This window comes from Salmo trutta, chromosome 23, assembly GCF_901001165.1.
Source record: "Salmo trutta chromosome 23, fSalTru1.1, whole genome shotgun sequence".
Taxonomy (NCBI): Eukaryota; Metazoa; Chordata; class Actinopteri; order Salmoniformes; family Salmonidae; genus Salmo; species Salmo trutta.
In genome coordinates, this window is record NC_042979.1 from 29,521,062 (window position 1) to 29,548,633 (window position 27,572).

General features: G+C 44.1%; 1 protein-coding gene across 3 annotated transcripts; it reads right to left on the reverse strand.

Annotated features, from left to right (window-relative positions):
• Positions 1–818: 818 nt before the first annotated feature.
• On the reverse strand, positions 819–27,517 carry LOC115159747 (transcription factor 7-like 1-B). Of its 3 annotated transcripts, none has more exons than XM_029709774.1 (13): positions 27,173–27,517; positions 26,472–26,666; positions 26,257–26,335; positions 25,210–25,376; positions 4,458–4,541; positions 3,687–3,804; positions 3,454–3,547; positions 3,230–3,316; positions 2,924–3,040; positions 2,679–2,844; positions 2,435–2,542; positions 2,261–2,348; positions 819–2,130 (listed from the first exon to the last, which is right to left on the reverse strand). In XM_029709774.1, exons 2-13 carry the CDS (start codon positions 26,655–26,657, stop codon positions 1,562–1,564), a joined length of 1,863 nt encoding a protein of 620 aa, XP_029565634.1. In that variant the 5' UTR covers positions 26,658–26,666; positions 27,173–27,517; the 3' UTR covers positions 819–1,561. The 3 variants fall into 3 exon arrangements, with proteins under 3 accessions (XP_029565634.1, XP_029565633.1, XP_029565635.1); XM_029709773.1 differs by having other exon boundaries at positions 26,257–26,338; XM_029709775.1 differs by lacking the exon at positions 4,458–4,541 and having other exon boundaries at positions 26,257–26,338.
• Positions 27,518–27,572: the final 55 nt, after the last annotated feature.

Below are 27,572 nucleotides of genomic sequence, written 5' to 3' on the forward strand. Positions count from 1 at the left end.
TGTTAAGGACCCTTTTGGGACATAGACTTGGCGCTCCGGTACCACTTGCCATGCGGTAGCAGAGAGAACAGCATTACTTGGGTGACTGGAGTCTTTGACAATTTTTTGGGCCTTCCTCTGACAATGCCTAGTATATAGGTCCTGGATGTCAGGAAGCTTGGCCCCAGTGATGTACTGGGCTGAACGCACTACCCTCTGTAGCGCCTTACGGTCAGATGCCATTCCAGGCAGTGATGCAACCGGTCAGGATGCTCTCGATGGTACAGCTGTAGAACTTAAGGATCTGGGGACCCATGCCAAATCTTTTCATTCTCCTGAGGGGGAAAAGGCGCGGTCGTGCCCTCTTCACGACTGTCTTGGTGTGTTTGGACCATGATTGTTTGTTGGTGATGTGGACACCAAGGAACTTGAAACTCTACCTGCTCCACTACAGCCCCGTCAATGTTAATGAGGACATGTTCGGCCCTCCTTTTGCTGTAGTCCACGATCATCTCCTATGTCTTGCTCACGTTGAGGGAGAGGTTGTTGTCTGGGCACCACACTGCCAGGTCTCTGATCTCCTCCCTATAGGCTGTCTCATCATTGTCGGTGATCAGGCCTACCACCGTTATCGCCAGCAAACTTGGTGTTGGAGTCATGCTTGGCCACTCAGTCATGGGTGAACAGGAGGGGACTAAGCACGCACATTTTATTTGTGCTGGTCAAACATTGAGGTTCATAGGAAACACCTACCTTCGATGATGAGATCCATTGAAGATGCAGTGTGTTTATTTGAAAGACTATGCTACCAAAGGCAAAGACAACACAGGAACAGACACTTTTCAGAAATAAGTAGATGTTTATTATCAAGACTCAGTCATACGGGGGGTTATAAAAGAATAGGGGAGGGAGGGAAAACAGATCTACACACATTACTACAACAAAGACTGAAACGTACTTTGATCTATTTTTCTTAAAATTAACCTTTACTTTTTTGTATTTTATACAGGTAGCAAATTGGACAAATTAATACAAAAAAAGGTAAGATGTTGCAATACCATTTGACAAAAAAATGCAGTTACATGAACACAAGTTAAAAGAGGTGTGGTCAAATATTGACCAATAATTGTTTCCTTTTCATACTAATATAAAACCAGGTCTAATATCTATAAAAGGTTAAAAAAGTTTATTTACAGACAAAAAAAGCAATAAAAAAAGTAGGAAGAAATTGGCCCTAATCCTAAGGCAACAGGGGGTGTTGCAGGCTTTTCCCCAGCCCAGCACTAACATGATTCCGCTAATCAATGAATAATGATCTTCATTTAAACCTCTATTCAAACACTATTTCAATTGTGTGTGTTGCTAAGCTGGAGCATCATGTAGCCCTCAAGGAGTTGTTCACCCCTGCCCACAGAGTAGAGTGGACTGTCCTACACACTGACAGGGGGTCAGATATTCTTTCATCCCACCCATGATTAGACAGGGTTTAGAGGTATCTGTGGTTACGGGTAGTGTAATGCTTAAGGTTACGGCTGGCCTTAGAGGAATCTGATCATAGATCTGTGGTTAGCGTCTTTGGGTTTTAATTATTATTTCTAGTGACGAGGGAGAGTGGCTGGGACTGGAGCATGGCATGATGGGAGCTCATTGTTGATTCGTTGATAGAGGTGGGAGGAGCTAAGCCAGAGGCAAAGGGGATTGGTCGAGACAGAAGAGGTGGAGTCTGTTTGCTGGATGAGCTCATGTGGAGAGAAAATGGGGGATGAGAGGAGGGGGATGAAGATGAAGAGGTATTGGGGGTAGGGGGGAGGTGTGTGAGAGTTAATAAATGTGGATGTGTGTGAGACTGGATGTGGGTGTAAGCCTGACCGTGTGTGTCCCTGTGTGACTGCAGACGAGGGGGTTTGGTGGTGAGGGAGAGGGGCTGGACCTGCTCAGGATGTGTGTGCTCGGAGTGTGAGTGTTCAGTGTGTGTGGGTGCGGGAGCGGCAGGAGAGGCCAGAGCAGTGGTGGGCGTGGATGGAGAGTCCAGAGAGGAGGCGGGACTAGCCTGGGACAGGTGTGTGTGTGTCAGGTGTGTGTGAGACACACTGGGTCTCTCCTGAGTTCCATACGACACACACGACTTTTTGAGCTGCGCGGAGAAGTGCTCTAGAGACAAAATAAAACAAACTGATCAGTCTTGCTGTTACTTTCCAGTTATGTCATTAAGTAAAACAGACTAGGTCACTTCTCACGTCTTCATATTGCTCTGATCTTGAATGTATTAGGTGGTTCTTACCCTCTGGAGCAGCTGACTGGGGGTGTGTCATCTGTCCCTCTGGAGCAGTCTCTGGCCTGCCATCTCTCTTCCTTTTCTTCCTCTTCCCCTGCACACACAACCAATCACATCATGTCCTCCACCACCACACAGCAACCAATCAAATCACTACTAAATAATTACTATAGTACTTACGTAGTTGTCTCTAGCTGACCATCCAGGGTAGAGTTGGGAGTGTAGCTGTCTCTCCTTGCGGGCCATATCATAGTACTTAGACTGCTCCTCACGAGACAGAGTGTGCCACTGTAGACAGACACACAGGGTTAACACACACACTCCCTTCTGGAGCATAGGTCATTGACAACAACGTTCAGTATGAACGCACACATCGTACAAACAATGACCGTGTGTGAGCACACATACACACACTGCCACTCACCCTGCGTCCCAGAATCTGGTTGATGGCAGCGCTCTCCTTCAGGGTGCACTCAGCCACCACCTTGGGTCTCTGCTCCTTCATGTACAGCATAAAGGCATTCAGAGGCTTCTTCACATGAGGCTTCTTCTCCTCCTTCTCTCTGTCCCCCATAGACACAGCACACCTCCTACACACCACAGAATTACAGAGTCAGCAACAGGGGTGTAAGAAAGGTGTGTGGTTTAAAGAGCTGTGTGTGTGCGTACCCGTGCTGGTTGCTGTCTCTCGGTTCCTGTTTGATCGCCGTGGAAACAATGGCAGGGTGGGGGACTGACGTCTGGGGAGGCGGGACCATGTGGGGTGAGAAACGACTGGACACAAAGCTGTCAAACACACACCATACCACAAACATAAATAACAATTAAATGACATGTTCGCATTCTTTACAGAAGTCCAGTCTTCACAGTATGTAGTCTCCAGAGGAGTGATACGTGGATGTGTATGAGTGATTAGGTGAGCTGTACCTAGAGGAGTGATGCGTGGATGTGTGTGAATGATTAGGTGAGCTGTACCTGGACATGGAAGAGTTCAAGGCGAGAGCTGCAGGGTAGGATGGTCTAAACCCCCCCACTGGAATACCATACATGGACTGGCCCTGCCTGGAGACAGAAAGCGAGGGAGGGGAAACAGTGTCACTTTTGTAATAGCATATGTTGTGCTAAAAATTGTTGGCAAAATAAACTAAACCATTATTGTATTTATGATGAGAGTTTGAATGGGCGTGTGTGTGACTCACAGCCAGCTCAGGGGGTGTGTCATGTGTTCCATGCTTCCAGGAGAGAGAGGGTAGTAAGGAGAGAGCTCTGCTGGGTGGGGGGTGGGGGGAAGACCTGGAGAGGGGAGCGCAACATATAAATGTGTCATCTGACAGATAAACGGAAAATGTGAATCACCTAGGATTTAACATTAATACTGAGTATTCCAGACAAAAGCAGAAAGAGGCATGAGAGAGGAGAGGAACTTTCATACCCGTGTCAGCTGAGAGGTGAGGAGGGGGTGTCCGTGGGGGGAAGGGGTCTGGACTGTAGGACAGGAGTGGGGAGAAGGGGGACAGGTGACTATGCTGCACCACTGGTACCTTATTGGACTAGAGAGAGAAAGAGAAGGAGATAGAGAGGGAAGAGGCAGGGATTAGATTTGGAACAGCTATACAATGCTTTCAAATCGACATGAGCCTTAGCCCTAGGGCCTTGGGTTGTTTCTGGGCTGACTGGCTGTATCAGTGACAGGGGGTCAGTCCTCCACCAGGTCTTCAGGGATATCCTCAGATACCTAACACGCACTCCGTTACATACACACACTCACGGTCCTGGTCTCTGTATCAGAACACACACAGCTATCACTACACACACCACCCGGAGGTGCTAAAGTCCTCATTGTCTCTGGACGGATTAACACCATTCAGCTTTAACATTCCAGCGTCTATCTGTCTGCAGCAGGTTTGAGGGAGGTCAGGAGTGTGTGTGTGTGTGTGTGTGTGTGTGAACCTGGAGAGGGTGAGGGAGGACACGATTCAGGTCACCCGAGTGCCGTGTGTGGATACTCCGGGAGACAGGCTAAATGGCTGATAGTAGCAGAGCAGGGTAACTAACCAGGGTAAGTTTTGTAAGAAAAACAAGGTACTTCAGTAAAGTATGTAGCTAGAAGCTTACTTGTAAAAGGACAATTGTACGTAGCATGTTATGTGTCAGGGCAAGTGATGTTACTGCACAGTCACTAGACTGTAGTGCACACACTCACCATGTGAGCAGGGGAGGGAGAGCGAGGGTCTTTTAAAGCAGAGGTTCCAGGAACATCCAGAATGGGCCACTTCATCTGCAGATACTAGAGAGAGCGAGCGAGAGTGATTTTAAAACATACGACTTTGATTAATTGTTTGCATGCACTACATATTAAAAAAGATTTAATGGACAAATATGACATATCGTGAAACGGGTATGAAGAGGGGTGTCTGTGGAGGGACGTACGAGGGAGGATGTGTGTGCAATAGGTGTGTGTGTGTGTGTGTTACAGTGTGAGAGGTTGAGAGAGTGAATTCCGTTGACTCTCCACATGGGTCTGAGTCAGATTAATGTATGCAGACAGAGGGTGTGTGTGTGTGTGTGTGTGTCTATCTGGTGAGTGCATCAGTCAGGCCCCAGCTGCACGTCTCTCTACATTAGGGTTTATGTGTGGGAACGCTTGCTTTTAGAAAAGCAGTGGACACAACCAGCGCTTAAACATAGTGTTTCCCTTAGGATTTTTTTCTGCAGCCGTGGCAAAGTTAGCGGGGTGGAAGGGGGGACGTGGTAGTGGGCATGGGCAATGGAGGGGGGGGACGTGGTAGTGGGCATGGGCAATGGAGGGGGGGGACGTGGTAGTGGGCATGGGCAATGGAGGGGGGGACGTGGTAGTGGGCATGGGCAATGGAGGGGGGGACGTGGTAGTGGGCATGGGCAATGGAGGGGGGGACGTGGTAGTGGGCATGGGCAATGGAGGGGGGGGACGTGGTAGTGGGCATGGGCAATGGAGGGGGGGGACGTGGTAGTGGGCATGGGCAATGGAGGGGGGGGACGTGGTAGTGGGCATGGGCAATGGAGGGGGGGGGACGTGGTAGTGGGCATGGGCAATGGAGGGGGGGGACGTGGTAGTGGGCATGGGCAATGGAGGGGGGGGACGTGGTAGTGGGCATGGGCAATGGAGGGGGGGACTTGGTAGTGGGCATGGGCAATGGAGGGGGGGGACGTGGTAGTGGGCATGGGCAATGGAGGGGGGGGACGTGGTAGTGGGCATGGGCAATGGAGGGGGGGGACGTGGTAGTGGGCATGGGCAATGGAGGGGGGGGACGTGGTAGTGGGCATGGGCAATGGAGGGGGGGGACGTGGTAGTGGGCATGGGCAATGGTGCAGTTTTAAAGGCCCTCTTGGCCACGGACTAAAATAAAATGTTATTTTTTATTTCACCTTTATTTTAAAGCCAATTTCCTGCAATTACACACATTTTGCCATGAGGAAGATAGAATATTTTATACTTTTGAAGCTTGTTTCCTGCAATTTTATACATTTGTCATGGGGGCTAAGAGACAAATTACAGTTTCAAAGCTAATCTCCTGCAATGGTCATGGCTTATGCCTTGCTCTTATGCTATCTGAGTTACTGAAACAAATCAATGTGGGGCCCATGCCGTGATATTTTTGGAATTTCAGATTCTCCCAGACTGAAGTTTTTATTTTGGTGATTGTTAGTTCTCAAATATGATCCTTTTTTTTTTTTTATGTATTGCTCTCAATCTTTTCTACATACTTTATATCTGGTTTTGGACGTCTAAGCTTACACTGAAAATGTTTTACCTTCCCGAAAACCCGGCCACGATTTAGCAGCGGCAGTGCACCACTGCTAAATGCATATAAGGGAAACACTGACGTAAACCACAACAGCTCAGGGGTCAGTCTCCACTCAAAGGAAGTGAGACAGGAAGGAAGGAAGGGATACGAGAGGGGGCTAAAAATGGACATGGCAATATGCAGGAGTAGAGAGGTCTAGTATCTGTGTAGGGACAAGAATCTTGAGGTGGACATTGACCTAGAGGTCGAGAGAGGAGTAGTAAGATGTGCCATAGAGGGGGAGAGAGAATGTGTGTGACGGGTATAATGCAGGGGTTCTCAAAGTGGACGGGGTCGGCAGAGGTACTGCAGGGAGTAGATTATTTTTTAAATTACTATTACTAACAGATTAAACTAATTTTGGCCAAGGGCTCCGTGGAATAAGTTGAGAGTGTAATAAAATATTATTAATCTACAGTTTGTGTAACCCTTGGCCACCTGGGCCTGGGATGCTCACTAGGATATTGGTATCCAAAAGTTACAGGCATAAATGTACTGTAATTTAAAGTTCTCTCTCTGCCCCATGATAAAATGTGTAGAATTGCAGAACATTTGCTTCACGTTCTCTCCATTTCCAAGAGATGGGCCTTTAAATTGTTCCTTCCCAGGGCCCGAAACTTGGTTTGTCCAGCCATGCACTTCCAAAGTCATAGTAGAACTCCTTGTGTTGTATTTATGAGGGGTCACTGATGAATTCGCCATCACAAAATGGGTCCCAGTTTTGTTCACAGCAGACCAACATGCTACATTGAGTCGCTGACTACAGTTGAGGAAAAAACTAACGTAGCACACAGATCATGAATAAGGGTCCCATTGTGTAGCAGATCAAATAAAATTAAATAATGAGGACCACAAGAACATAGGTGTTTGCCTGTGCAGGGAGTGTGTGTTCACTGCACAAGGAGAGAAAGTGTGTGAGAGGCTGAGCAGCTCTTCCTCCATACTCTCGATTGTTACCTCTCTCTCTCTCACCCACACACAAACACATCCCAAGGCCCCAGGAAGTTCTGGCTGTGAGCTCTAACTGAAACCAGCTGTTAGAAATACCATACTGATGAAGCCTACACACACACACTCTCCCTTTCTTTATCCCTGAACAATAAGGAGTTAGCTGCTCTATCATGAAGTCACTGCACGGCTGGAGGCTAAACATACAGCTTCTTATAAAACACCAAGACACAAACCACACACACCAACAACCCCCAACCCTCCTTAATTTAGCATAATAGGTTTCATAAGCAGTTTTGTAAACACTATTCACCATAAATAAAAAGCTGTAAACAGCAGTAGGTAGCATCATTTAGCTTTCTTTGTATGTTTCAAAAACATTTGATTGCAGAATACAACAGAATCATTTTTGTAGTTCGGTGAGAGAAACAAAGGAATTTAAGTCCACGTCAGTTTCTCTCTGCAAACTAGGTAGGTAAAAAAATATACACTACCGTTCAAAAGTTTGAGGTCACTTAGAAATGTCCTTGTTTTTGAAAGAAAAGCACATTTATGTCCATTAAAATAACATCAAATTGATCAGAAATACAGTGTAGACATTGTTAATGTTGTAAATGACTATTGTAGCTGGAAACAGCTGATTTTTTATGGAATATCTACAGAGACCCATTATCAGCAACCATCACTTCTGTGTTCCAATGGCACGTTGTTAGCTAATCCAAGTGAATCATTTTAAAACGGCTAATTGATCATTAGAAAACCTTTTTGCAATTATGTTAGCACAGCTGAAAACTGTTGTTCTGATTAAAGCAGCAATAAAACTGACCTTCTTTAGACTAGTTGAGTATCTGGAGCATCAGCATTTGTGGGTTTGATTACAGGCTCAAAATGGCCAGAAACAAAATAACTTTCTTTTGAAACTCGTCAGTCTATTCTTGTTCTGAGAAATGAAGGCTATTCCTGGCGAGAAATTGCCAAGAAACTGAAGATCTCGTACAATGCTGTGTACTACTCCCTTCACAGAACAGCGCAAACTGGCTCTAACCAGAATAGGAGGAGGAGCGGGAGACCCCGGTGCACAACTGAGCAAGAGGACAAGTACATTAGTGTCTAGTTTGAGAAACGGACGCCTCACAAGTCCTCAACTGGCAGCTTCATTAAATAGTACCCGCAAAACACCAGTCTCAACGTCAACAGTGAAGAGGCGACTCCGGGATGCTGGCCTTCTCGTCGGCAACCCAAAATGTTGAAAGAGCCATATTGGACCAAAAAAAACTAAAAACAAATCTGTCTGGAGCCACAAAAAATTAAAAGCCTTATATAAGCCTTATAATGAAGGCAACACATGCTGTAAGTGTCTATATTAGCCTACTATCAAAATGATAAGTAGGCTACAAATACATAAAGAGCATTCATGATTATAAGTTTATTGTACCTGCAGCGCATCCTGGAGAGAATGACGCACCACGTGACTACTCTGCTGTACGATGGTGCTTTAAGTTTAACTTCCATTATAATATTAATGTATTATGTTTCGTTGCATTGATTAAATTATAGAACTACAGATTTTTGATGTCCTTTTAATTTTAGGATTAGAAAAAACAACAAAATGTGCAACGTGCATAATAGGCCTCCTGTAATTTCAGACCTCCCCATGGAAATAAAATGCAGTCCTTTTTAATCCTCAATAATACGATACAATCCTCTTCTCTTTTCCCCCTTATCTGGGCAACAGACAGAGTGCAATAAAGCAGCAGCCTTTTGAAAAGGTAAAGTATATAAAATTAAAATACAGTTTAAGTTCGATTTCTGTGCATTATCCTCTTCTCTTTAGTTTTCTGCAAATATGCAGCAGCACCCTCTTCTCTTTTGACACGCACAATACAATGCAACCATCCTCGGACCTGAGCAAAATCAGACATCACTTTATAAAAACAGCCAGTTTGTTACTAAATATGTGCCTATGACAGGATTGTGTTCTTACCCGTTTAATGTGACTTCTGTTTTCGGACATCACTGGACAGCTTCTCAACATCGGGCATGTAAGATGTAACTTTAATCTTCACGCAGGACCGCAAGCTCTCATCTGTGAGGCGGGTGCGGTATTTGGATTTTATGTAGTTCATGTTTGAGAATATCTGCTTGCACAGGTATGTTGATCCAAAGATGGATAATACTCCAAATGCATATTTCCTTCCGCATTGGCAATGAAAGCAAATGATTCGGTCCAAGAACTGTGGAATCCTCTGTTCTCCTCAGCTATCTTTCTCTTTTTCCCTTTGGGATCCATGGCCCATGACACACCCGCCGGTTTGTTTGCAACAGCCACCTGTCTGGCACTACGCCGAGCTGAAAGAAACGTGTGTCGCAGCTATGACGTAAATCTTCGTTGACAGAAATGTTGAAATTAAATATTTATTATACACATTTTTACAGCATTGGATAATAAATTATATTAAAACAAAAAATATATTCACACCATCTTTTTCCATTTTCATATTTTTGAAAAAGCTCCAGGGAGCCACTAGGGCGGCGCTAAAGAGCCGCGGGTTGCCGACCCCCGCCCTAGACCCACTCCAATTCACATACCGCCCCAACAGATATATAGATGACGCAATCTCAATCGCACTCCACACCGCCATTTCTCACCTGGACAAAAGGAACACCTATGTGAGAATGCTGTTCATCAACTACAGCTCAGCGTTCAACACCATAGTGTCCTCAAAGCTCATCACTAAGATAAGGACCCTGGGACTAAACACCTCCCTCTGCAACTGGATCCTGGTCTTCCTGACGGGTCGCCCCCAGGTGGTAAGAGTAGGCAACACCACATCTGCCACGCTGATCCTTAACACTGGGGCCCCTCAGGGGTGTGTACTTAGTTCCCTCCTGTATTCCCTGTTCACCCACGACTGCGAGGCCAAGCACGACTCCAACACCATCATTAAGTTTGCTGACGACACAACAGTGTTAGGCCTGATCACCGACAATGATGAGACAGCCTATAGGGAGGAGTTCAGAGAACTGGCAGTGTGTTGCCAGGACAACAACCTCTCCCTCAATGTGAGCAAGACAAAGGAGCTGATCGTCTACTACAGGAAAAGACGGGCCGAACAGGCCCCCATTAACATCGACGGGGCTGTAGTGGAGCGGGTCGAGAGTGTCAAGTTCCTTGGTGTCCACATCACCAACGAACTATCATGGTCCAAACACATCAAGACAGTCTTGAAGAGGGCACGACAAAACCTTTACCTCCTCAGCAGACTGAAAAGGTTCTACACCTGCACCATCGAGAGCATCCTGACTGGTTGCATCACCGCCTGGTATGGCAACTGCTCGGCATCTGACCGTAAGGCCCTACAGAAGGTAGTGCGAATGGCCCAGTACATCACTGGGGCCAAGCTTCCTGCCATCCAGGACCTTTATTATAGGCGGTGTCAGAGGAAAGCCCATAAAATTGTCAAAGACTCCAGTCACCTAAGTTATAGACTGTTTTCTCTACTACCGCACGGCATGCGGTACCGGAGTGCCAAATCTCGGACAAAAAGGCAATTCATAAAAGAGCAATTCATAAAAATCACCACCGGACAATTTACATTTACCCCCCCTCTTGTACACGGCTGCTACTCGCTGTTTGTTTGTTACCTACGCGTCACTTCATCCCCACCTATGTCACCAATGTTCGGCGCATTCTTCATATCTCCTGTCTAACGCTAAAGGCTTCTGCAAGTTTCCCATTCGAAACAGTTTATGCATATATTATGACGACATTTTGTGATGTTTTGGCCTCCGGCAATAATTTTTCCCTCGAGGCAAGCCAAAGTCTACGCCCCTTCGTTGGTGATTGGTCAACAGTAGGGACTCCTCAATTAAGTGTTTGTCGTCATTCAACAAGACATGACTCGTTTTCATGCACATTTCTTCACTTCACAACACCAAACACCCAAGTTAAATCTAACATTGAGTGACTAAGATCTCCTCAGCAAGAACATCACAAATAATGACAGATTCCGAGTTCGTCGTTTAAGTAACTATTTTGAGGAAGTGTATACTGGCCACGGTGTCTCAAGACGGACAAACAGTACTACTGCCGCTTTTTTATTCCAAATGTCTGCCCTGCTAGAGCTGCCCCGGTCAACTGTAAGTGCTGTTATTGTGAAGTGGAAACGTCTAAGAGCAATAACGGCTGAGTGGTAGACCACACAAGCTCATAGGAAGGGACAACCGAGTGACAAAGCGCGTAAAAATCGTCTGTCGCCTCCCGGGTGGCGCAGTGGTCTAAGGCACTGCATCGCAGTGCTAGCTGTGCCACCAGAGATTCTGGGTTCGAGCCCAAGCTCTGTCGCAGCCGGCCGCGACCGGGAGGTCCATGGGGCGACGCACAATTGGCCCTGCGTTGTCTGGGTTAGGGAGGGTTTGGCCGGCAGGGATATCCTTGTCTCATCGCGCACTAGCGACTCCTGTAGCGGGCTGGGCGCAGTGCACGCTGACCAGGTCGCCAGGTGTACGGTGTTTCCTCCGACACATTGGTGCGGCTGGCTTCCGGGTTGGATGTGCGTTGTGTCAAGAAGCAGTGCGGCTAGGTTGGGTTGTGTTTCGGAGGACGCATGGCTCTCGACCTTCACCTCTCCCGAGTCCGTACGGGAGTTGCAGCAATGAGACGACTAACTACTGCCAATTGGATACCACGAAATTGGGGAGAAAAAAGGGTTTAAAAAAAATTATCATCTGTCCTTGGTTGCAGCACTGACTGCCAAGTTTCAAACTGCCTCTGGTAGCAACATCAGCACAATAACTGTTCGTAAAGAGCTTCATGAAATGTGTTTCTGTGGCCGAGCAGCCGCATACAAGTCTAATAAGACCATGCTCAGTGCCAAGCGTCAGCTGGAGTGGTGTAAAGCACACCGCCATTGGACTCTGGAGCAGTGGAAACACATTCACTGGAGTGATGAATCACTAATGCTCTCGTGGCTGAATGGAAGCAAGTCCCCGCAGCAATGTTCCAACATCTAGTGGGAACCCTTCCCAGAAGAGTGGACGCTGTTATAGCAGCAAAGGGGGACCAACTGCATATTAATGCCCATTATTTTGGAATGAGATGTTCGACGAGCAGGTGTCCACATACTTTCAGTCATGTAGTGAATGCAAGCATACTTGTTCGGTGCCTGCCGAACCAAAGCACGTGGAAGCCTTAAACTCAAAAGTGTGTGTGTGCCTCCCGAGTGGCGCAGTGGTGTAAGGTACTGCACCGCAGTGCTAGCTGTGCCACTAGAGATCCTGGTTCGAGTCCAGGCTCTGTCGCAGCTGGCCGCGACCGGAAGGCCCATAGGGCGTCTTACACCCCATTGGCCCAGCGTCGTCCGGGTTAGGGGAGGGTTTGGCCAGCAGGGATGTTCTTGTCCCATCGTGCTCTAGCGACTCCTGTGGCGGGCCGGGCACAATGCACGATCACCAGGCGTATGGTGTTTCCTCTGACACATTGGTGCAGCTGGCTTCCGGGTTAAGTGGGCATTGTGTCAAGAAGCAGTGCGGCATGGCTGGGTTGTGTTTCGGAGGACGCACGGCTCTCGACCTTCGCCTCTCCCGAGTCCGTACGGGAGTTGCAGCGATGGGACAAGACTAACTACCAATTGGATACCACAAAATTGGGGAGAAAAAGGGGAAGAAAAAATAAGGAAAAAAGGGTGCGTGTTAAAAGGGGAAAGGGTTCCTGAACAACTCTCCCTGGGGTTACAGTATCCGTGGGAAACAGCTTTTCGGGTTTCCCTGGTCCTGGAGAGCTAGACAAAGATGCAGCCCGGGATCTTAAGCAAAACAAATTTGCAACATTTTGTACACTATAAAAAAATTGTCAGTATGATATGTTATTATAAATAATAATCATTGCAGGACGTAATAATACATTTATAAATGTAAAAATAAAATGGAACCCATTTTGGCTCGTGTGCACCATTTTCAAAATTACTGGCTGAAATCATATAAAAGTTTGAGTGCGCATCTTTAACTTCCAGTCCTGGAGAGGAGATATCTCCTTTTGTGACTGAATCTGATTTCACTCCTAGAGTTTTTGGTCCATATTTCGGTGAGGATAGATGGTGTGCTATGGTTCAGCTCAATCAAATAAAATGTTGTTATTGATCACACACGTGTTTAGCCGATGTTATTGCGGGTGTAGCGAAATGCTTGCGTTTCTTGCTCCAACAGTACAGTAATATATAACAAGTAATATCTAACAACTTCACAACAATACACTCAAATCCAAAGTAATTAAGAATAAATAAATATTTGGACGAGTAATGTCGGAGCGGCATAGACTAAGATACAGAATAGTATACACAGTTGAAGTCGGAAGTTTACATACACTTAGGTTGGAGTCAAAGACTTGTTTTTCAACCACTCCACAAATTTCTTGCAAACAAACTATACTTTGTGCACAACACAAGTCATTTTTCCAACAATTGTTTACAGACAGATTATTTCACTTATAATATATTCACTGTATCAAATTCCAGTGGGTCAGAAGTTTACATGCACAGTCGACTTAAGTGTCTTTAAACAGCTTGGAAAATTCCAGAAAATTGTGTCACGGCTTTAGAGGCTTCTGATAAATGATGTAAATTAGCCTGAGTCAATTGGAGGTGTACCTGTGGATGTATTTCCAGGCCTACCTTCAAACTCAGTGCCTCTTTGCTTGACATCATGGGAAAATCAAAAGAAATTAGCCAAGATCTCCCCCCCAAAAAAATGTAGACCACAAGTCTGGTTCATCCTTGGGAGCAATTTCCAAACGCCTGAAGGTACCACGTTCATCTGTACAAACAATAGTACGCAAGTATAAATACCATGGGACCACAGAGCCGGCATACCGGTCAGGAAAGAGACGTGTTCTGTCTGCTAGAGATGAACGTATTTTGGTGTGAAAAGTGCAAATCAATCCCAGAACAACAGCAAAGGACATTGTGAACATGCTGGAGGAAACAAGGTACAAAAGTATCTATATCCACAGTAAAACGAGTCATATATCGACATAACCTGAAAGGTCGCTCAGCAAGGAAGAAGCCACTGCACCAAAACCGCCATAAAAAAAGCCAGACCACGGTTTGCAACTGCACATGGGGACAAAGATCGTACTTTTTGGAGAAATGTCCTCTGGTCTGATGAAACAAAAATAGAACTGTTTGGCCATAATGACCATTGTTATATTTGGAGGAAAAAGGTGGATGCTTGCAAGCCGAAGAACACCATCCCAACCGTGAAGCACGGGGGTGGCAGCATCATGTTGTGGGGGTGCTTTGCTGCAGGAGGGACTGGTGCACTTCACAAAATAGATGGCCACATGAGGGAGGAAAATTATGTGGATATATTGAAGCAACATCTCAAGACATCAGTCAGGAAGTTAACTTCTCTTGGGTAGGGGGGTAGTATTTTCACGGATGAAAAACGTACCCAAATTAAACGGCCTACTACTTCGGGCCCAGGAACTAGAATATGCATATTATTAGTAGATTTGGATAGAAAACACTCTGACGTTTCTAAAACTGTTTGAATGATGTCTGCGAGTATAACAGAACTCATATGGCAGGCAAAAACCTGAGAAACATCTAACCAGGAAGTGGGAAATCTGGTGCTTGTAGTCTTTTCAAGTCATAGCCTATCCAACACACAGTGACTTAGGGTTCATTTTGTACTTCCCAAGGCTTCCACTAGATGTCAACAGTCTTTGGAACCTAGTTTCAGGCTTTTGCAGTGAACAGAGAGCGAACAAGAAGGCCGGGAAGTTGGTGACTCAGGAAAGGACATGAGTTCATTGGCGCGCTTCACGTGAGAGGTAGCTGTGTTCCAAATCTTTTTTCAAGACATTGGAAACATCCGGCTGGAATATTATTGAAGTTTTATGTTAAAAAGGCCCTAAAGATTGATGCTATACAACGTTTGACATGTTTCAACGAACGTAAATATAATTTTTTTTGACTGTTCGTCATGAGATTTTGGGCGCGCTACCTACATTTGGAGTAGCTTACTGAACGCGCAAACAACAAGGAGGTATTTGGACATACATTATGGACTTTATCTAACAAAACAACATTTATTGTGGACCTGGGATTCCTGGAAGTGCCTTCTGATGAAGATCAAAGGTAAGTGAATATTTATAATGCTATTTATGATTTTAGATGACTCCAAAATGGCAGGTATCTGTATTGCCTAGTGTATGTTTTTGAGCTCCGTACACAGATTGCAAAATGTGCTTTCACCGTGGAACTAAAAAAAAAAAAATCTGTCACAGCTGTTGCATAAAGGAGATGGTTATCTATAATTCTTTGAATAACAGTTTAATATTTTATCAACGTTTATGATGAGTATTTTTGTAAATTGTGCTGATTCACCGAAAGTATTGGAGGCAAAATATTTTCTGAACATCACGCGCCAATGTAAAATGCTGTTTTTGGATATAAATATTAACTTTATCGAACAAAACATACATGTATTGTCTAACATTGAGTCCTAGGAGTGTCATCTGATGAAGATCGTCAAAGGTTAGTGCTGAATTTTAGCTGAATTTCTGGTATTTGTGACCCCTCTCCTGCCTGGAAAATGGCTGTGTGGTTTTTCTTGTGTTGTACCTGTCCTAACATAATCTTATGCTTTCGCCGTAAAGCCTTTTTGAAATCTGACCATGTGGTTACATTAAGGAGAAGTGTACCTTTAAAATGGTGTAAAATAGTCGTATGTTTGAGAACTTTGAATTATGACATTTTGTTGTTTTGAATTTGGCGCTCTGATTTTTCACTGGCTGTTGAATAGTGTGTCCCGTGGGTGGGGCCTGCCCAAGAGAGGTTAAAGCTTGGTCGCAAATGGGTCTTCCAAATGGACAATGACCCCAAGCATACTTCCAAAGTTGTGGCGAAATGGCTTAAGGTATTGGAGTGGCCATCACAAAGCCCTGACCTTAATCCTATAGAACATTTGTGGGCAGAACTGAAAAAGCGTGTGCGAGCAAGGAGGCCTACAAACCTGACTCAGTTATACCAGCTAGTTTCCAGTTTGCATAAAGTCCAGTGAAGGTCTTTGAGGGCCGTCGTGGTATCGGCTTGAGGGGGAATATACACGGCTGTGACTATAACCGAAGATAATTATCTTCGGCGGTAACACGGTCGGTATTTGATTGTGAGATATTGTAGGTCGGGTGAACAAAAGGTCTTGAGTTCCTGTATGTGATCACAATCACACCATGAGTAGTTCATCATGAAACATACACCCCTGCCCTCCTCCTTCCCAGAGAGATATTTATTCCTGTCTGCACGATGAACTGAGAACCCAAATGGCTGTACGGACTCAGAGAGTACATCCCGAGAGAGCAATGTTTCCTTGAAACAGAGTTAGTTACAATTCCTGATGTCTCATTGGAAGGAAATCCTTCCAGAGAAGTCCACTCTGAATACCTCTTCTCCTCTGGCGATGTTTTGGATCAGCCTCTGGAATCAGTGAGGCGAAGACTTTTGGAGGATGGCCTGGTGTCAAGAAGGGCAGCAAAGAAGCCACTTCTCTCCAGGAAAAACATCAGGGACAGACTGATATTCTGCAAAATCTGCAAAAGGTAAAGGGATTGGACTGCTGAGGACAGGGGTAGTCATTTTCTCTGATAAATCCCCTTTCCGATTGTTTTGGGCATCCGGAAAAAAGCTTGTCCGGAGAAGACAAGGTGAGCGCTACCATCAGTCCTGTGTCATTCCAACAGTAAAGCATCCTGAGACCATTCATGTGTGGGGTTGCTTATCAGCCAAGGGAGTGGGCTCACTCACAACTTTGCCTAAGAACACAGCCATGAATAAAGAATGGTACCAATGCATCCTCCGAGAGCAACTTCTCCCAATCATCCAGGAACAGTTTGGTGACGAACAATGCCTTTTCCAGCATGATGGCACACCTTGCCATAAGGCAATAGCGATAACTAAGTGGCTCGAGGAACAAAACGTTGATATTTTGGGTCCATGGCCAGGAAACTCTCCAGGCCTTAAAACTTCTTACGGATCAAATCCCGTCAACGGGATTGATTTGACAACAGCCAGTGAAAGTGCAGGGCGCCAAATTCAAACAGAAATCTCATAATTACAATTCCTCAAACATACCAAGTATTATGCACCATTTTAAAAAGATGTCCGATTTCAAAAAGGCTTTACAGCGAAAGCACACCAAACGATTATGTTAGGTCAGCGCCTAGTCACAAAAAACATACAGCCATTTTCCAGCCAAAGAGATGAGTCACAAAAATCAGAAATAGAGATAAAATGAATCACTAACCTTTGATGATCTTCATCAGATGGCACTCATAGGACTTCATGTACACAACACATGTATGTTTTGTTCGAAAAAGTTTATATTTGTATCCATAAATCTCAGTTTACATTAGCGCGTTATGCTCAGTAATGTTTTGCCTCCAAAACTCCAGCGAATTTGCAGAGTCACATCAATTTACAGAAATACTTATCATAAACTTTGATAAAATATACAAGTGTTATGCACAAAATTAAAGATAAACTTCTCCTTAATGCAACCGCTGTGTCAGATTTCAAAAAAGCTTCACGGCAAAAGCACACCATGCAATAATCTGAGTACAGCGCTCAGACACCAAAACAAGCCATACGGATACCAGCCATGTTGTGGAGTCAACAAAAGTCAGAAATAGCATTATAAATATTCACTTACTTTTGATGATCTTCATCGGAATGCACTCCCAGGAATCCCAGTTCCACAATAAATGTTAGTTTTGTTTCGATAAAGTCCATATTTAAGTCCAAATACCTCCATTTTGTTCACACGTTAGGTTCACTATTACAAATGCACAAGGCGTGCGCACTAAATCCAGACGAAAAGTCCAAAAAGTTAAATTACAGTTTGTAGAAACATGTCAAACGATGTATAGAATCAATCTTTAGGATGTTTTTATCATAAATCTTCAATAATATTCCAACCGGATAATTCCTGTCTTCAGAAAGGAAAGACAACAGAGCTCGTGCTCACTGCTGCGCGCGACTGAGCTCATGGCCTACTGCTGGACACCTGATACAAACAGCTGTTATTCTCTCCCCATTCACAGTAGAAGCCTGAAACAACGTCCTAAAGACTGTTGACATCTAGTGGAAGCCTTAGGAAGTGCAATATGACCCCATATACACTGTATATTGGATAGGCAATCACTTGAAAAACTACAAACCTCAGATTTCCCACTTCCTGGTTGGATTTTTCTCAGGTTTTCGCCTGCTAATGAGTTCCGTTATACTCACAGACATCATTCAAACAGTTTTAGAAACTTCAGAGCGCTTCAGAGCACACTCGCCCGCCCGTCTAGCATCACTACTCTGGACGGTTCTGACCTAGAATACGTGGACAACTACAAATACCTAGGTGTCTGGCTAGACTGTAAACTCATATCAAACATCTCCAATCCAAAATCAAATCTAGAATCGGCTTTCTATTTCGCAACAAAGCCTCCTTCACTCACGCCGCCAAACTTACCCTAGTAAAACTGACTATCCTACCAATCCTCGACTTCGGTGATGTCATCTACAAAACAGCTTCCAATACTCTACTCAGCAAATTGGATGCAGTCTATCCCAGTGCCATCCGTTTTGTTACCAAAGCGCATTATACCACCCACCACTGCGACCTGTATGCTCTAGTCGGCTGGCCCTCGCTACATATTCGTCGCCAGACCCGCTGGCTCCAGGTCATCTACAAGTCTATGCTAGGTATAGCTCCGCCTTATCTCAGCTCACTGGTCACGATAACAACACCCACCCGTAGCACGCGCTCCAGCAGGTATATCTCACTGGTCAACCCCAAAGCCAACACCTACTTTGGCCACCTTTCCTTCCAGTTCTCTGCTGCCAGTGACTGGAACGAATTGCAAAAGTCACTGAAGCTGGAGACTTACATTTCCCTCACTAACTTTAAACATCAGCTATCTGAGCAGCTGTACATAGTCCATTTGTAAATAGCCCACCCAATCTACCTACCTCATCCCCATATTGTTTTTAATTTACTTTGCTGCTCTTTTGCACACCAGTACCACTACTTACACACCATCAGCTCATCTATCACTCCAGTGTTAATCTGCTAAATTGTAATTACTTTGCTACTATGGCCTATTTATTGCCATACCGCCTCATGCCATTTGCACACACTGTATAGACGTTCTTTTTTTCTATTGTGTTGACTGTGTTGTTGTTTCTGTCATACTGCTTTGCTTTATCTTGGCCAGGTCGCAGGTGTAAATGAGAACTTGTTCTCAACTAGCTTACCTGGTTAATTAAAGGTGAAATAAAAAAATAATTCTACCACTTCCTGGTCTTGTGGAGGACCTGGTAGTAGCCTATCAGAGCATCAGATAGGTCGACGCCCCCCATGACAGCATTGTAGTCCTTCACAGAAACAGTAATTGGGATATTCTTCCTTTTTCACCCTCCTTGAGACATGGTTGTATTGAATGCCTGTGTGGTGAGTATGGTTACTTCCCTAGTGATCTTCCATTTCACAAAAAGCAGCTTGTTAGTCCTGATCGACCGTATGGTCCCCCTCTCTGCTTTCTTTGTCATGTCGTTTACCTAGGTCTTGGGGAAACCGATTCTGTTAGGATGAATGGTGCCACAAGACCCCGTTTTCTTTTTCAAGGGGTCTATTAAAAGTGGATGTGGAACCATCAGATGGGGTGATTGACATAGCAGTGTGGGTGAAGACGTTGACCAGCGGGGGAGCTTGCTGGGGAGGGCTCCCAAATGTCATTATCCAAATCCTGATTCCTCCACTCTGTTGTGAATTAAATAAAGGGATATTGTTGAAGACACAGAATTACAGTTCACTAAATTTACAAAATTTTACTGTAAAGTAAACACACTAAGCCTAAATTGTATCTATACAGTGACTCATAGGTGTGAAGGACACAATGCAAACAGTGAGAACCACAAATAAACAATGGCTAGGAGAGTTTAGTGGCCTCTCCAAAGTTACAAGGATGAAACTTCGAACAGTGAACTAATATGAAACATAGACAATAACTACTTTGGAATTATATAACATTTAAATGACTTGTTACATAGGCCTTTGTAAACTAAATCCAAAGCACAAATAGCAGACAACTTATAAAAAATGAAATGCATTTAGAAAATTAATGATATAAAGTCATGAAAATAATTTACTTACAGAGCTAAAAGTGGATCCAATCCTTCTAGAAAGCAATCTTCCTCGGCTGAGTCAAAATAATAATTTGTTGCCCAAATCGCTCCCCTGATCGGTATACATAGCTGCCTTTTTTCTAGCTTCCTGTTCGATATTCTTAGCCCCCCCCCTTTGTTTTCTTCCTTGAGAAGTGATATTTTATGCTAAAGCAATGAAATTATAGAGAGGAAATCTGTTTACAATGTAATGTAGCGTGCTCGGTGCGTCTCGTCTCTGAGCCAGGTAGCAATAGTTCGCATTACGCATAAAAGGTTCTAGGCCTTGCTTTGTCCCACCCAGGCCAAGTGCATATCCCTGAAAAGCTTATCCCATTGTCTACAAGACTGTCAAGGTGCCATAGCAGCCAATACCCTGTGTAATGGATGCCTACGGCGTGTAAGCAGGCGACGTCATATTTTTGATGAGCAAAGAGTCACTTGGTGGACATTCAATGTTGCCATTAAGTCATAGATCATCAGATAACATTGGCAATAGGGTAGATTTGTTCCTACCAACCTAAGGATTAATTTCATACCCCCATGTAGCTCAAACACAGACCAAATGGAAGCTTACCTTGTAAGATGTTTGCTGTTTGATAAAAACATTGTGTAAAATACACATTTTCAATCTCGGGGCTGGTGATCAATAACAGTTGGTCACAGGCAGACAAATAAGACATCATCATGATCTGCAGAGGCCCGGCTCTCGGTGTGAATCGACGTATCCTGTGTTTATTTTGTTTATGCTCCACAGCGCTAACAGGAATGTAGGTAGCAACTATCTTGAAATGAGGTCATTGGCTTGGCCTGCCCTTATACATTTGTATGCCCATATATTGTAGTTAGTCAAATCCAAGTTTATTTGTCACGTGCGCCGAATACAACAGGTGTAGACTTTACAGTGAAATGCTTACTTACAGGCTCTAACCAATAGTGTAAAAAAGGTATTAGGTGAACAATAGGTAAGTAAAGAAATAAAACAACTGCAAAAAGGCAGGCTATATACAGTAGCGAGGCTATAAAAGTAGCGAGGCTACATACAGACACCGGTTAGTCAGGCTGAGGTCACACCAAAGATTTTAAGGCAGAGATCAATAATCAAGATACTCAGCTTTCTGCAGACACCCTGCTTTTGCAGCTAGGGGCTACCGTTCTCATACCAGACTGAATTTAATAAAAAAATCTAATAGGCTCCCCAAATATGGGGACTTTACATTTAAGTAGGGATGCATGATATATCGATAAGCATATCAGAATCGGACGATATCAGCCAAAAATGCCAACATCGGACCAATGTCTAGTTTAACACCGATGTCAAAGCTCACATGCATACCTATATAACGTAGGTAGATGACGTAATGACGCCACAAAAAAATAACGCTACACGCGCAACACAGTATTCCTAACCTAGCCCACAATGTCTGCTGTGTGGATCTACTTTGAAGTTTCAAAGGAAGATATCAAAAAGGCCATATGCAACGTTTGTGCTGCTATTATTTCCTGAGGGGAGAAAGTGAAATCTTTCAATACCACAAACCTAATTACTCATTTGAAAGTGTATCACCCCCAGACATTCAGCGACTACTTAGAACAAAAGCAGAAAAAAAACTAGGTGCACACTTCCAACAACTGAACAAGTTTAAGTTGAGCAGTCATTTGAAAGAGTAAGAACATTTCAGCGAGACAACTCAAAGGTAAAATCCATTAACGCCAAGATAATGGAATTCATTGCCCTTGACAATCAACCGTTCTCTGTCGTGGATGATGTTGGCTTTCGCCGACTGGTTGGGCACCTCAAGCCCCAGTACACACTACCAAGCAGGCACTATTTTTAAGATGTTGCCCTACCGGAGTTACACAGTATCGTTGAAACGCACATTCATGAGCTACTTGCTATGGGCATCACTGCTATTAGCTTCACAACTGACATTTGGACCAGCGATATCAGCCCCATGAGTATGCTGAGTCTAACAGCAGTGGGTCGACAAGGATTTCGTACTGAGGAAAGCCTTATTGCATGCTCAAGAATGTGCTGATTCTCATACCGCTGCTGCCATTTCAATGGCATTTGAGAACATGTTAGAAACATGAACACACTCCTAGCTCCATTTGAACAGACTGGAGAAATAAGCTCATCAACTGCGCCTGCAGCAGACGTGATACCCTCTGTCATGGCATTGATGCCTGCTCAACAAAACTTGCAAAAGTACTCTACTAGAGGCTGTGAACAAGCGACTTGTGTCATTCTCTCTGAGCCTCTTTACTGTGTCGTCAGCATGCTCGATGCTAGGTACAAGGACCGCTACTTCGATGCAGACAAGAAACAGGGTTTACATGACACAGCTGGACAAGATGGAAACGGACACAGTGACAGTGCGCGCTGAAGAGGCCCCCCGACAGAAGAGGCACGGACAGACAGAGCTGAAACTTCACTGCTTGACATGTATGATGAAATCCTGGTTGAGAATGAAACGATTAAACAAATGAACAACGAAACAGCACAGCAAGTAAGTGAAAGAAATTGGTTTTTATTATGCTTTACTGGTAATGGGGACATGCGTAAATGGCAACAAAATAACGTTTGGTCCGTGTGTGTGTGTGTGTTTCAACTATAACTGTACTAGAATGCTAAAAAGGACGCCAAAAAATGTATTATCGAGTATCGGTCAAAAAATATAATATTGGTGCATCCCAACATTTAAGAGGTTAACATTAGTATGTTTATCTTCTCGCAGACAGAGAAGTTGGCATCTCTATCACCATCTAATAGGGGAGGAAGGCTGGGGGAGGAGGAAGGAGTATCAACCACTGTGTGTGGGGATGATCTCCTGTTGAGAACAGTATTAGGTCCATTCAGCTTCTCCTCCTAATGGCAACAATATCCCATTAATACCTGGGGAGGGGAATGCAAAGGCAGGCAGACAGGGTGTGTGTGTGGAGTTAATGTATACGGAAAAAGAGCAACTACTACCAGTTGTGTCGAGGGGAAACATTTCCACATCAGACTTATAAAACCTTAGATCGGAATGTTAGCTTTTTGTCTCCTTTCACATACACGATTCAGAGTGAAGATACCCAAAGAGGGCATCAATTAGAGGTTGACCGATTAATCGGCATGGCTGATTAATTAGGGCCGATTTCAAGTTTTGAACAATCAGTAATCTGCCTTTTGGATGTCAATTAAGGCCGATTACATTGCAATCCATGAGGAAACTGCTTGGCAGGCGACCACCTGTTACGCCAGTGTAGCGTCAAAATGACCTTGTGGCTGCAAGGAGCCATTATAAGTTGCTAGCTAGCATTAAACTTATCATATTAAAAAACAATCTTCACATAATCACTAGTTAACCACACATGGTTGATAATAATACTAGGTTAACTAGCTTGTCCTGTGTTGCATATAATCAATGCGGTGCCTGTTAATTTATCATTGAATCACAGCCTACTTCAACTTCGCCAAACAGGGGACGATTTAACAAAAGCGCATTCGCGAAAAAAGCACATAAGTTGCACAAATGTCCCTAACCATAAACATCAAATCCTTTCTTAAAATCAACACACAGAAGTAAACATTTTTAAACCTGCATATTTAGTTAAAATAAATGCATGTTGGCAGGCAATATTAACTAGGGAAATTGTGTCACATCTCTTGCGTTCATTGCACGCAGAGTCAGGGTATATGCAACAGTTTGGGCCGCCTGTCTCGATGCGAACTGTGTTTCTTCCTAACGAAGACCGCAATTAATTTGCCAGAATTGTACATAATTATGACATAACATTGAAGGTTGTGCAATGTAACAGCAATATTTAGACTTGGGGTTGCCACCCATACGACAAAATACTGAAAGAATAAACGTTTTGTTTTCGAAATGATAGTTTCCGGATTTTATATTATAATTAAGTCTATGATTTGATATTTGATAGAGCAGTCTGACTGAGCGGTGGTAGGCAGTGGCAGACTCGTAAACATTCATTCAAACAGCACTTCACTACGTTTTTCAGCAGCTCTTAGCAATGCATGAAGCACAGTGCTGTTAATGACTTCAAGCCTATCAACTCCTGAGATTAGGCTGGCAATACTAAAGTGCCTATAAGAACATCCAATAGTCAAAGGTGTATGAAATACAAATGGTATAGAGAGAAATAGTCAAGGCATCATAATTCCTATAATAACTACAACCTAAAACTTCTTAACTGGGAATATTGAACCACCAGCTTTCATATGTTCTCATGTTCTGAGCAAGGAACTTAAACATTAGCTTTTTTACATGGCACATATTGCACTTTTACTTTCTTCTCCAACAGTGTTTTTGCATTATTTAAACCAAATTGAACGTTTCATTATTTATTTGAGACTAAATAGATTTTATGTATTATATTAAGTTAAAATAAAAGGGTTCATTGAGTATTGTTGTAATTGTCATTATTACAAATATATATAAAAAACGGCTGATTATTCGGTATCAGCTTTTTTTGGTCCTCCAATAATCGGTAGCGGCGTTAAAATCATAATCGGTCGACCTCTAGCCTCAATCCCAAAACACAGAAAGCAAAAAAAACAAAACAATGTTAGCTACAACTGTAGCATAGTTACACATGGATGGTGATGAAATACTGTAGCCTCTCTCTCCCCCCTCGCACACTCTGTCACACACATTCCAGCAGTGTTTTATCAGGGCTGTGTTGAGGCCTGTCTGCTGCGGTAGTGCCAGTGTGTTAACACACCATTAATCGCTATGAGATACATCACACTGCTCAGAGTCAGAGCGCACACACAACTCATCATTCACTGTCCCTTATAACACACACCAGACATCCCACACAGTCGATACACACCGCCAGCCACCACACACAGACCATACACCACACAGACAGCTATGTTGGTACAGCAGCCTTACTTGCAAAAATTATAAGAACAATTACAGAGTGGCAGTTTGTGATGCATGTTCCTGCGTGCATGTGACTGACTCACCGTCCTGGCGCCAGGTGAGAGGACTCCAGGAGAAAGGTAGGGGTTGCCAAGGTTCCCCAAGTGGCCCAGGTTGGCTAGGTTACCCAGGTCAGGGATCATCAGTAAGGGATAGCCAGCGTACAGAGATGCCTTGAACAACCCACTGTCGTGTTGCTGTCTCCTCAGAGCTGGGAGAGAGAGGGAGAGAGAGACACTGTATAAAGACATAATGACATTTGAAATGTCTTTATTCTTTTGGAAGTTCTGAGAGTGTAATGTTTAGTGTTCATTTTCATTTATTTCACTTTTGTTTATTATCTACTTCACTTGCTTTGGCAATGTTAGCATATGTTTCCCATGCCAATAGAGCCCCTAAATTGAATTAAAAATTGAGACCGAGTTAACTTCAACAACCATGCCTCCTCAGAGCTGGAGGATAGACTAGAGATGGGTTGTTGTCAATCAACTATAATCTGTTTAGTTGCTTTGTTAGCATGTAAGACAGTGACTTCTCTTGTCAACAGGGCTCATTGAATTGAGAGAGAAAGGGAGGGTGTGGGAGATAGGGGGGAAAAGGAGGCTGGAGAGAGAATGATTCTGGAGGAAGAGCTGAGCGGTTTCCACTAGATGTTCTAGCTGCAAAGTCAAAATCGGCTATATCGCAAAAATTCATATAAACAAAAAGTAGCTTTTTGGTCTTAATTTAAGTTTAGGCATTCGGGTTTGCAGTGTGTTTAAGGTTATGTTTAAAATCAGATTGTATGACTGTGCCAGCAAGTGACCACCCTGCAGAGCTGCAGCCAAGGCAAGATTGCTCGTGGTTGTTGATTTATTGCTATATGTTCTGTATTTCTTGTAAGGGGTGTAAGATGACCTAACTCTCAACACAGCTTTTTTAAATTAATTGAGAAATAAAGGAATGGACTTGGAGGGAAAGAAAGGAGGAGAGGATGAAGAGGGGAATATAGAGAACAGTGGGGGAGAGCAGGGGGCACTCATATGAAGGATCAAAGTGAGAGTTACAGGTATACAGTGTTATAGTTTTACTATGAGTTTGTGGTGTTTTACCTTCTGCAACGAACTCTCTCTGTCTGACATAACTCTCCCAATCCGGTATGTGATGCTGGGGACGTCTATGACTGACTGCCTGCTGACAAACACACACAAACGTTGTTTGCCAAAAAACACTGGAGATTGGTAGCTAGAAGAAAGGGATTAGTACTGTAGTTGTTTATATAGTGATTCAATCTGTCCCTAACTGGCTAGCTAGTAAAGTTCGCTACCTCGGAGTCAGACGAACTGCTGTTGTTCTCCGTCTCGTTGACCAGTGAAGACTTAACGTCGTCCAGGTCCCGCTCAGAGGACACATTCTCGGCAGTCTTTTCCTCCTGCTCCCCCTCGTCTTTAAACGAGATCAACTCGTCGTTGGCTCCCAAATCATCTCCTCCTCCTCCGTCCAGCTGCGGCATCTTGAATTTCTAAAAACACACTCACTGTTGTCTTGCCGTGGAAGTGATGTCGTACCCACCGAGTTTCAAAACACCCTGCTAACGTTAGCTAGCTAGTACACTGTATTATTTGGAATTCCACGATTTCCAGTGGTAGTAATGAGATTAGCCATGTACAAGACGAGTTGTTGCAAACTCTGCAAAAATAAGCATCCAACGACTGTTCAGTGTGTTAGCTAGCTAACGTTAGTTAGCAATGCTAAGCTAACTAGTTAACTAGCTAGTTGATTCCTGGAGTTGTTCCACTCGTTTCTTGTCGCGTATTTTATTTTGGGCTAGAAAAACTAGCTAACGCTACAACCCACATCGACGATTCCAAACAGTTTAATTCACGAATAATCGTATACTGGTGTAAAAACAACTAGCAACCTCTTAAAACTGAAAACGAAAACAATGGAAAGTTGTACGTCGCAGAAGTTTAAAACACGCACGCACATAAGTTTGTCCTCCTGCACATACGTTCTCCTCCTACTTACCCTCCCGAGTAAAATCAGCCCGAAGAAAAGTCAGCTCACAAGCCTACTTTCTTAATTATTTTGTCGTCCATTATCCCTCAAAAATAGAAAATGCAATCCTTGCGAGTTTGAGAAAAAGTTAGTCGCTGGTTGTGTAGCGTGTATATGGTCGCGTGGGAAATAATACAAGTCGCTTGGTGTTTCTGAGGTGGAGTGGAAGGAAAAGCTAGGCCGCCGCCGGGAGACTGGGGGTGGGGGAGAAGGGAGAGTGGAGGAAGAAAGTGGGGTGGGCGAGGAGGGAAGACTGGGGAGGAGGGAAAACGTTTGGGCAGAGTAATTCCAGTCCAGCTATCAACGATGTATGTCAATGGCGCCAGGAGTTTTTCCCCATCTGATTTCTTGAGCTGAAAAAAAATATTGG